Source organism: Podarcis vaucheri (genome assembly GCF_965113315.1).
Source record: "Podarcis vaucheri genome assembly, chromosome: 9".
Taxonomy (NCBI): domain Eukaryota; kingdom Metazoa; phylum Chordata; class Lepidosauria; order Squamata; family Lacertidae; genus Podarcis; species Podarcis vaucheri.
In genome coordinates, this window is record NC_138767.1 from 80,633,244 (window position 1) to 80,645,257 (window position 12,014).

At 46.3% G+C, this 12,014-nt stretch overlaps 1 protein-coding gene across 5 annotated transcripts in view; it reads left to right on the plus strand.

Annotated features, from left to right (window-relative positions):
- Nucleotides 1-204: 204 nt before the first annotated feature.
- The window catches only part of UBE2Q2 (ubiquitin conjugating enzyme E2 Q2), a 56,790-nt gene continuing 44,980 nt past the window's right edge, over nucleotides 205-12,014 (plus strand). For 3 of the 5 annotated variants that reach the window (XM_082238403.1, XM_082238404.1, XM_082238407.1), the window contains exon 1: nucleotides 205-530. In XM_082238403.1, coding sequence (XP_082094529.1) covers nucleotides 267-530 — 264 coding nt within the window. In that variant the 5' untranslated portion in view covers nucleotides 205-266. The remainder of the gene's footprint in view (nucleotides 531-12,014) is intronic. The other 2 variants (XM_082238405.1, XM_082238406.1) reach the window with 2 other exon arrangements.

Genomic DNA, 12,014 nt, shown 5'->3' on the forward strand with positions numbered 1-12,014 from the left:
CCCCGGCCTAGTCCTCCAGAGCCACAAGTCGGCCGGCCGGCGGGCGGGCCAGCGAGCGAGCGGAGAGCGCGGCTTCCCTCAGCGCAGCGGGCCGAGGCGGCGGCGGCGTTTGCGCTGTTCCCCGGCGGGCGGGGGCCTCCCGCGGGGCCGGCCGGCATCGGCGAGGCGCCCCCGCCGCCCTCGAGGCCGAGCCGCAAGCGCAGGCCGGGCGGCAGCGGGGCAGGCAAGGCAGGCCGCGGCCGGCGGGCCCCGGAGATGCGGCCAGGATGTCTGTGTCAGGGCTGAAGGCCGAGCTGAAGCTGCTCGAGTCCATCTTCGACAAGGACCACGAGCGCTTCCGCATCGTCTCCTGGAAGCTCGACGAGCTCCACTGCCAGTTCGTGCTGCTCCCCGCCGCCGCCGCCGCCGCCCCCACCGGCCCCGCCACGGCCGCCCCCGCCAGCAGCCCCGCCAGCGCCGGGGGAGGCAGCCTCCCCACGCCGCCGCCACTGCCCCCGCCGCCGCCGCTCACCATCCACTGCAACATCACGGTGGGTGCCGCGCCTCGGGGGGCCAAGGGGAGCCGCGGGAGGCCTCATGGCCGAGGGGGGGTTGCCCAGCTTTGTTTTGCCTTTCTCCCCCCCCCCTTGACCCGGGTCTCCCCTTCCTCATCCTCACAACAGCCCTGCGCTGTAGGGAAGGCCGGGGGGGGCTGCCACGGAGCTTCATGCCCGTCTGGAGGGGAGGGAGAGTTCCTCCGGAGTAATTGCTCCGGGGCAGCGAAGGAGGGTCAGAAGCACCTAGGAGGGAAGAGGGGCTCTGGCTGCCTCCCCGCTGCCCCCCCCCCAGGAGTGTGCAAGGGGTGAAGGCAACCCAGGAGTTGAGGGCTGGGGCTCCCTTCCTTTCTCTGTTCTCGTTTTGCATTTCTCTCCCAACCTGTTCCTCCCAAGGAGCACAAGGCGGGGTCCCTGCTTCTCCTGTGCCTGGATGAGAGGGCAGAGGCAGCGCTTGGCCCAAGGCTCACCAAGTGAGATTTGAACGCTGGTCTCTCCCCCTACACTGCACTGGCTCGCTCACCTGTTTGCCCAAATTTTCAGAAGAGGGGTAATTTTCCAGGATGTGGGGTAAGGAGCACCCAGGAGGGCTGGTGGGGGCTGTGTCCTCAGCCCAGGAGCCCTGCTAGAAGGGGCAGGAGGTGGGGAACAGTCCAAGAATTGAGAAATGGGGTTGGGAGGTGGCCATAGCCACAGGTTTGGGACATACCCTTCAAGGGACCTGGGGGATTATTAATTTGAGACAGGCTAGGTTTACTATGCCAGGGAGAAATCCTGGGAGTTGGAGATTGGGGCTGGCCCAGGTTTGGGGCTTGTCATTTTGGGAAATAAGAGTTCTGCTGGGGGGGGGGACACCCCACAGTGGTTTGATTTGGCCTCCTAGAAAAGGGAGCTTTGGGGACTGGGAGTAGGAGGCAGCCCAGGAGTCAGGGTGGGGTAGAGAGCCATGAGCTCAGATTGTGAGGCTGAGTCACTCCAGAGTCTGGAGAAGGCCTCAATTTCTGGGGATTAGAATGAGGCTGGTGATGGTCCAACCCTTTTTTGACATAATTTTTTATTGATTTTCATACAATTTAACAAATTCAGTTTTCATACAATATTCCCTTCGCATTTTGATTTCCCATCCTCACTTCCATGATGTTTCTGTTCAAATCCTTTGATCTACTGCCTTAGATATAATACATATTTCTATAACATATATCCTACATTACATTCCTTTATTGTTCTTATTCCTTTGCTTATATTTCCGGTTCTGCCTGTGATTTCATTTGGCTATAATATTTTATCAGATAGTCTAAAAATTGCCTCCACTCTTCCACAAACATTTTATCTCTTTGGTCTCTTATTTTTGCCATCTCCATAGAGTCTAAATCTCCTCTTTTGTTGGAACTTCTGTCCATTTCTGCATATACAACATTCTGGTTGCAGTGGAAGTATACATAAAAAATTAACCAACTTTTTTGAGACCTCTGCCTCAATTATTCCCAAAAGAAATGCTTCAGGCTTTTGGGGGATGACTGTTTTAAAGATCTTTTTTAATTCATTGTCTATCATCTCCCAAAAGCTTGTTGTTTTTTTACAAGTCCACCACACATGAAAAAATAACCATTGGGACTGTTTTCATTTCCAACATTTACTTGATATAGTCTTATACATTTTAGCCAGTTTGTTAGGTATTAAATACCATCTGTATATCATTTTCAAATAGTTTTCCTTTAATGTGTAGCAAGCAGTAAATTTCATATCTACTTTCCACAACTTTTCCCATACAACCATATCAATATTATGTCTCAAATCTTTTAGCCCAGTGTATCATTGCAGATTGTCTTTCGTTTCCCATTCTAATAACATTTTGTACATTTTCAAAATCATTTTTCCTTTACCTTTTAACAGTGTTAATTCAGATTCAGATCTTTGGTCTGCAGTCATACCTCGGGTTGAAGTTGATTCAGGTTAAGCGTTTTCAGGTTGTGCTCCGTGGCGACCCGGAAGTAATGGAACGCATTACTTCTGGGTTTCGCCGCATGTGCAGACTGTTAAAATGACGTCACACATATGCGCAGAAGCGGCGAATCGCAACGCGTGCAGATGCGGGTTGCGTTCGCTTCAGGATGTGAACGGGGCTCCAGAACGGATCCCGTTCGCATCCAGAGGTACCACTGTATAAAGCCATATGTCCTATCTTTCTCACATAGTTCATTTACTTGATGCTATTAGAGCCATCCCATCACTCACTTTTGTTGTTTTAACTCACAACAGTCTCCAGAAAACCTTAATATGTAAAACCTCTATATGTACCCCATTTTGCTTCCACATTCAATTTCTTTTGTGCACATGCCTCTATTGGAGATAACCACAATGGTGTTTTCCTTTCGAATAAATTTTTATATTGGGTTCACACACTACTTGCGATTTAAAAATTCTTTGTGAACCTTACCCTTCTCATACCATAAATATGCATGCCACCCAAACCTTCTAGATCAAATAACCCATTGGTGTCCAAACTTTTTTCAAAGGGGGCCAGATTTGATGAAGTGAAGGGCCATGAGGGCGAACCAAAGTTGTTGGCCCTTTTTTTAAGGATTGAAGTTGTTGAGGGTTTTTTTAAGGAAAGAAACTGCCACTGGGGCCAGATTAAATCAACCGGTGGGCCGGATTAGGCCCCCGAAACAGACTTTGGACATACCTGAAATAACCTATTGTTTTTCAGTACCAGCCATTCCTTCTTCCAACTCATACAGGCAGCTTTATAACATAGTTATAAGTCTGGCAGTGAAATTCCTCCTCTTTCTTTAGCATCAGTTAATATTTTAAACTTAATCCTGTTTTCCTCCCCATCCCAGACTTTAGGACCTTGCCATTCTAGAGAAAGGGTTGGGGGAGGCATCATTTCTTGAGGTAGGGAAGATTGATAGAGGGTAGATGAGGAGGGGTGATTTCTTATGTTACTCTAGGGCTTGCTTAGTTATGGGGTGGCAGGCGGGGAGGCAGAGAGTCATTCCTAATGAAGCAGTGAAGAAAAGATACCCAAGGTTCTTTTCTCTTCCTGTTTCAGTCAGATGAGCTGGTGGCTCATGCGTAGCTATGGGGGGGGGGGGACTAGCCAGGTATTATGTCCCAGAGGGGCGCCATTGAGGCTCCCAGCCTGTGTGTGTGTGTATTCTAGGTGTTCCAAACTGGGTCTTTGAAGCATGGGGTGGGTGGGTGCGCGTGCGCGCCTAAGATCAATAGTCCTTTGGTGGAGCATACATGGGGGCTACTCCCAGAAGATCAGGTGGCGACAAGAGAGGCTCTGTTGAGGCTGTGTTCTTAAATATGAAGGGAACTACGTTACCATCCAGATCTCACATGGCTACACTTGGTTTTTTGTGTGTAAATTCTGAAACTTCATAGTGTAAAAACTTACTACTCAGAACTTCATTTTCTCCTTCAAAGTTGAACAGTTATCCCTTCGTTAATTTGTTTTTTAGAACCTTTCTTTGTCCTTCTTCGACTACACAGTAGGCATATTGCCTCTCTTTCCCTCTCTGTTTTTCCCTTTGTTTTCTCTCTGGAAATATGATTTGCATTACTGAAGTTTTGGGAAGGGCAGTCTGAAAGGAAATGTACTTCCCTCCTCTTCAGCCATTCAACTTCTTTAAGTATAGGAGTACTTGCAACAGACAGCTTTGACAAAAGAAGCCAGAAGATTTTGTTTCTTTAAATTGAAACAAAAGTGTTGCAGGGCGGGTGTATCTGTGTGTGAGAGAGAGCAGAATGTGGGCAAAGTGCTGCTCCCTGATTAGCTGGAAATTAGATTAAGTAATTTCTCTCCACCCATGATAGGTGGAAGCCCAGAGAGAACAAGGAGTGTGCCCATATTGTTGAATGTGTGACCTGCTTTTAAAACAAGGCATGAGCTGAGTAACTTGCCTTTCCACCAGCTGAGGAGGTACTAGCTTGAAAGCAAGTCAGGAATTCTCTGTTTGGGGTAAAAAGGTAAGGGATCCCTGGACGATTAACTCCAGTCAAAGGTGACTGTGGGGTGCGGCGCTCATCTCGCTTTCAGGCTGAGGGAGCCAGTGTTTGTCCACAGACAACTTTCCGGGTCATGACTAAACTGCTTCTGGTGCAACGGGACACTGTGAGGGAAGCCAGAGCACATAGAAACACCATTTATCTTCCTGCCACGGCAGTATAGTGATACCTCAGTTTTCGAATGTCTTGGAAGTCGAACGTTTTGGTTTTTGAACATCTTGGAAGTCGAACGTTTCGGTTTTCGAACACCGAAAACCCAGACGTAACTCGGTCCCAGAATGGCTGAAGAAAGCAGGACTTGAGATCACTTAAGGAAAAAACCCAATTGAAGAGAGGTGGGCAAGATAGAAGGCTAGAGTTGCCCCCTGGCCAGACTTTTGTGCCATTAAACCCACACTCTGCTACTGGTTCTCTCTCTCCTCTGAGAAACTACATGTGTTGAATTTCTGCTTCCTATTCAGCATTTAAGATGGAAGGGGAGGGAACAGCTGCAGTCGCCTGCGATTCCTGCGCAATGTTTGCCATCTTGCCAAAGGTTGCAGGCAGCTTTACCTGCAGCAATTGCATGTTGATTGCCCTCTTAAAAGACAAAGTCCAGCAACTGGAGGAACGTGTAGCTACGCTCCGAAGAATTAGAGAGCTGGAGCTCTTCTTGGAAGCAACAGAGCACACCGTCTCCACCAAGGAGGAGACAGGGGACTCGCCTGAGAAGGAGTCTAGTTCACCAACACAGGAGCCAGATATATGGAGAAACGTGACTCAAAGAAGTAGGAGGCCCAGCGTTCACTCTGATTGCTTAGAAATACACAATCGCTTTGAGGTCCTCTCCGCTAGCATGGAAGACGAAGAGCAGACTCCATTTGAGGATCTCTCCCTCATTACAGTCGATCAGGTATATGAAGACGAGCAGCAAAGTCAGTCCTCAGGGAATGTGCAGGCGACCTTGGAACGGACAGCTCACGGAAGAACCCCGACCAAACCCAAGAGGAGGCGTGTAGTGGTGATAGGGGATTCCCTACTGAGGGGAACAGAAGCAGTGATCTGTGGGCCTGACAAGACGTCTCGGGAAGTGTGCTGTCTCCCCGGGGCTAAGATCCAAGATGTAACTGAACGACTGCAAGGAATCATAAAACCCACTGACAAATACCCCTTCCTCTTGGTTCATGTGGGAACCAACGACACTGCAAGCAATAGCCTCCAGAAGATCAAAAGAGACTACGAGGCTCTCGGCAGGAAATTGAAGCAACTAAATGCACAAATTGTCATCTCATCTGTCCTCCCAGTTGAACGACGTGGCCCAGGGAGAGAGGGGAAAATAGTGGAAGTGAACAGCTGGCTTCGCAAATGGTGTAAACAGGAACGGTTTGGATTCTTAGATCACGGACTGCAGTTTCTTGAAGATGGACTTCTGGCAAGTGATGGGCTGCATCTCACAACGGTTGGGAGAAATGTTTTTGCAAAAAATCTCAGAAACCTCATCAGGAGGGCTTTAAACTGACCAATGTGGGGGAGGGAGACAGTGCTCCTGAAGGTAGGAGTCTATCAATTAATGAAGATGATCATCCAAATGTCATAGACCAAATGGAGCAAACAGCACGCGGACCTAGTGGTGGGAGGAAAAAATCCTTAAATAAGAGACACGGGGGAATGATTAATGGACTTCAATGTCTGTACACTAATGCGCAAAGCATGGGAAATAAACAAGATGAGCTTGAGCTCTTGGTACAGCAAACTAAATATGACATAATAGGCATCACTGAAACCTGGTGGGATAAGTCCCACGATTGGAATGTAATAATGGGGGGATACAATCTATTTCAGAGAAACAGACCAGACAAGAAAGGAGGAGGAGTGGCGTTATATGTCAGGGATGTGTATACCTGTGAAGAGATCCAAGATTTAGATCCTCAAAGCCAAAGTGAGAGCATTTGGGTCAAAATTAAGGGAGAGAAGAATAACAGAGACCTCATTGTGGGAGTTTACTATAGACCCCCAAGCCAAACGGAGGACATAGATGATGCCTTCCTGGAACAGATGGCCAAGCATGCAAAAGGAAGGGAGATAGTAGTAATGGGGGACTTCAATTACCCAGATATTTGTTGGACGTCAAACTCAGCCAAGAGCATAAGGTCAAACAGATTCCTCACTGGCCTTGCAGACAACTTCATTGTCCAGAAAGTGGGAGAAGCAACAAGAGGAACAGCCATTTTAGATCTGGTCCTAACCAATGTTGATGACCTGGTTAGTGGGGTAGAAGTGGAAGGATCATTAGGCGCGAGTGATCATGCTCTTCTGAAGTTTACTATACAGCGGAAAGGAGTAGCCAAGCATACTAGGACTCAATTTCTTGACTTTAAGAAAGCCGACTTCATAAAACTTAGGGAAGTGCTGGGTGAGATCCCATGGACAACAATACTAAAAGGAAAGGGAGTTCATGATGGCTGGGAGTTTGTTAAGAGGGAGATACTAAAAGCACAACGTCAGGCAATACCAATGAGACGGAAACATGGAAGGTGCCTAAAGAAGCCAGGGTGGCTATCTAAAGAACTTTTAACTGAATTAAGATTAAAAAAGGATGTGTACAAAAAATGGAAAAGGGGGGAAACCACCAAAGAGGAATTCAAACAAATAGCCAGCACGTGTAGACACAAAGTCAGAAAAGCTAAAGCACAGAATGAACTCAGGCTTGCTAGAGAGGTTAAAAGCAACAAAAAAGGCTTTTATGGGTATGTTCGTAGCAAAAGGAAGAACAAAGAAACAATGGGGTCACTCAGAGGAGAAGATGGTGAAATGCAAACAGGGGACACAGAAAGGGCTGAACTCCTCAATGCCTTCTTTGCCTCAGTCTTCTCCAATAAAGAAAACAATCCCCGACCTGAAGAATTTGGAGCAAATGATTCAGCAAAGGAAACACAGCCCAGAATAACTAAGGAGATAGTACAAGAATATTTGGCTAGTTTAGATGTATTCAAGTCTCCAGGGCCAGATGAACTGCATCCAAGAGTATTAAAAGAACTGGCAGATGTGATCTCAGAACCACTGGCAGTCATCTTTGAGAATTCCTGGAGAACAGGCGAAGTCCCGGCAGACTGGAGGAGGGCAAATGTTGTCCCTATTTTCAAAAAGGGGAAAAGAGAGGACCCAAATAATTACCGCCCAGTCAGTCTGACATCAATACCAGGGAAGATTCTGGAGCAGATCATTAAGCAAACAGTCTGTGAGCACCTAGAAAGGAATGCTGTGATCACCAATAGTCAGCATGGATTTCTGAAAAATAAGTCATGTCAGACTAACCTGATCTCGTTTTTTGACAGAATTACAAGCCTGGTAGATGAAGGGAACGCAGTGGATGTAGCCTACCTTGATTTCAGCAAGGCATTTGACAAGGTGCCCCATGATATTCTTGTAAAGAAGCTGGTAAAATGCGGTCTTGACTATGCTACCACTCAGTGGATTTGTAACTGGCTGGCTGACCGAACCCAAAGGGTGCTCATCAATGGTTCCTCTTCATCCTGGAAAAGAGTGACTAGTGGGGTGCCACAGGGTTCTGTCTTGGGCCCGGTCTTATTCAACATCTTTATCAACGACTTGGATGATGGACTCAAGGGCATCCTGATCAAATTTGCAGATGACACCAAACTGGGAGGGGTGGCTAACACCCCAGAGGACAGGATCACACTTCAAAACGACCTTGACAGATTAGAGAACTGGGCAAAAATAAACAAGATGAATTTTAACAGGGAGAAATGTAAAGTATTGCACTTGGGCAAAAAAAATGAGAGGCACAAATACAAGATGGGTGACACCTGGCTTGAGAGCAGTACATGTGAAAAGGATCTAGGAGTCTTGGTTGACCACAAACTTGACATGAGCCAACAGTGTGACGCGGCAGCTAAAAAAGCCAATGCAATTCTGGGCTGCATCAATAGGAGTATAGCATCTAGATCAAGGGAAGTAATAGTGCCACTGTATTCTGCTCTGGTCAGACCACACCTGGAGTACTGTGTCCAGTTCTGGGCACCACAATTCAAGAAGGACACTGACAAACTGGAACGTGTCCAGAGGAGGGCAACCAAAATGGTCAAAGGCCTGGAAACGATGCCTTATGAGGAACGGCTAAGGGAGCTGGGCATGTTTAGCCTGGAGAAGAGGAGGTTAAGGGGTGATATGATAGCCATGTTCAAATATATAAAAGGATGTCACATAGAGGAGGGAGAAAGGTTGTTTTCTGCTGCTCCGGAGAAGCGGACACGGAGCAATGGATCCAAACTACAAGAAAGAAGATTCCACCTAAACATTAGGAAGAACTTCCTGACAGTAAGAGCTGTTCGACAGTGGAATTTGCTGCCAAGGAGTGTGGTGGAGTCTCCTACTTTGGAGGTCTTTAAGCAGAGGCTTGACAACCATATGTCAGGAGTGCTCTGATGGTGTTTCCTGCTTGGCAGGGGGTTGGACTCGATGGCCCTTGTGGTCTCTTCCAACTCTATGATTCTATGATTCTATGATTCTAAAGGTGTAGGAGCCCTACTAGAAAGGAATGGGTAGCAACCCAATGTAGGACCATGAAGGGCTGTGAGCTGGGAACATTTTCCTTAATGTTTATAGATTTAGAGCCCACCTTTTTAAAAGACAACTTTCTCATAAGGAAAGCACACAGATATATCACTCAGACTGTTATGTCGTATAACTGTATATACACACACATACATAAAAATATAAAGCAGAGCACTAAAATTAAAAGTTCTAATGAACATGCAGGCAATGAAACACATTAAAATAAAATCAGCCGCAACAGAACCTTAGAATTATAATGCAATAAATAAAACAGCATCACAGATTGCAGGTCCAATTAAAATAGTTACAAAAAGGCCACAGTAAACAAATAAGTTTTCAAGGTCCATTTGAAGCAATGGAGCCTGTCTGATCACACTTGGGGGAAAAGTTATTTAGATACAGCATGCAAATTTACTACTTTTGTAATATGACATAAATTTAAAACGTGATTTCCCCCCACCCTGTTGAATCTCCCTCTTTTCTTAGTTGCAGTTTGTTTGGTCTATATACTAAGCATCAAAGGTGAGTTAAGAGCAGAGGTACACAAGTTTGAAACCTTCAAAAGATTTATTAGCCAAAAACTAACACTAGAGTTACAGGATTTGATAAACTCTTGTAGGAGCCACTAGTGCAGCCTGCTGAATCCTGAATTGCCACACACCATCGTAGTTCCCACCCCTTTGGAAGTTTTCTTCTCCCACAAGGCAAATGTCATATGGTTCCTATTGTGTACATGTTGTACGCTGCCTTGATAGTTTATATGAAGGCAGTATATAAATGCTATTATAAATAAATTTAAATTAATGTTGGCTAACAGCTTGCCACCCCGACTGGTAAAACAGCCCTGTGACACTCGGCTGTGAAGTGGCATAACTCTTTTTGCAGGCTTGCACGTTGGTGCCATACCTTCCTGCAAAGCTGTAAACATTCTAGGAATTCAATGCCACTGGTAAACTGGCAAAGGGTTTTGAGCCAGCAGTCCTATGCACACTTCAAAGTAAGCCTCAGTGAAATTGGTGGAGCTTGTTTCTGATTAAACACAGATAGGGTCAGGTTACATGTTGGTTGAAATGGCTGTGTATGGCACTGGGCTTCCTTGATGAGTCTTGCTTATTTTGTGGAGGAAGAGGAGACAGTAAGTTCATGCCAACAACCGTTCATTTCTCTGTCCTAAATATGCCAGGGTGGGAAGGAGCAGTTGTGGTGATGCTGATGGCTTACTGTCATTGTGTAGGAGAAACTGAAAAGGTCCCTGCTTGCTTGCAGTGCGTTAGGACTGTAGTTTTATAGAACTACTGCTCAACTTGGCTCAGTGCTGTTTTAATGTGACATGTGATGAAAGTGAGCTCTTTCAGATAGGAAAAACTCAGGATTGTTCTATACAAACATAGAAATTCTAGCCATGTCAAGCTGCTCTGCCATCGCTGTTGTAGGAATGCAGAAACTCTTCTTCTCTTTGTGTAGGAGAGGAATCCCTATTGGATCTTAACTGGTTGAGATCCTTTATTCCATCCTTCCCCAACCTGGTGCCCCCCAGCTGTGTAGGACTTCAGCTTCCATCCGCCTCAGCCAAGGGAGCAATGGACATCTCCAGCATATTTGGGAATTTGCTAGTTACACTTCTCTTAAGTACTCAAACTGAAGATGTTCTAGCTCCCTGCTTGGCCTTGTCATCTTTCTTATACAGAAAGCAAAAGGTCAACTTTTAATATACTGAAATATTAATCTTTAATGGAGGCATATCCCAATATTTACTCCCACAAATCCATATTGTGAACAATCCTTGAATCTACCAGTGGACCATAATGTGTGTCTGATTTGCCCCTAAACATAATTGTAGAACTGGGGTGGGACAGTGTATGATGTCAAATAATAGGCAGAGGACTGGGGGACAAATATTAATTGCTGGTGAAAACTGAAATGGCAGAGATGAGAGTAGTGGTATCTCCCCGCCCCCTTGTTTTCCTGTTCATCCAGGAATGAGAGAGCTGACAAGTCAGCACTTCACTTAAAAAAAGGCTGCAGGGAACAATGCTGTGATACAGCTTATTATTATTATTATTTTAAATCCTGCCTTTACTCCAAGAAACTCAGGTCGGTTCCCCCCGTTATATCCTTGCAACAACCCTTGGAGTGCAGGTTAGTGACTGGTGCTAGGTCATCTAGTTAGCTTCGTGACTGGATGGGCATTTGAACCCGTGTCTCCCTGTTTGTGTTCCAAGACTTGTCCACTGGCTCATGCCAGTTCTTCCAACCTGATCCAGAAAAGAGTGCAAGAAACACATCTGAAACATATTGATGAGGTAGCCATTATTGTTTACTACCACAAATATAAGTTCAGCTCCCTGATTTAAGCAGCCATAACCATTTATTTGACTTGGATTGTGGTTCTAAACCCATTGAACCAAAGCTGGGTTTATCTCCGAGTCAAGGGCCAAGTAAGTGTGCTGACACCATAAACAGGTTTATTATGCTAAAAAGCTTTCACTGTCTGGCAGCCACACTTAACAGCACGAAGCCCTGTGAGTCCCATGAGGGTCTCAAGAGCGAAAGGAGTTCAGTAGTCTTGAGGTGCCTGTTGTTCCTCCCCTGCTCCCCCAAGGGGCCTGCGCACTAGAACGTGAGTGCCATGTCAGGCACCTGCCCTACTTTGGGGAAAGCTGACTTAAGCTGTTCTTGGGACTTCCTTAGCAATGTCAGCGTGCCTTTGGTACAGAGGTGTCGTACTGTTTACAGCAAACAAGATGTACTTTAGCTCATTTTGCTTCAAGAGGGAATTGTCTGTTCTGCCTGGAACTACTGTCCCTGCTACACAGAATTGTGTTTGTATGTGGTCCTTACGCAATAAACAGATGAAGGAGTTGACACACTGGATAATTGAAAATGGCTGTGCCAGCTTGTCATAGGCAG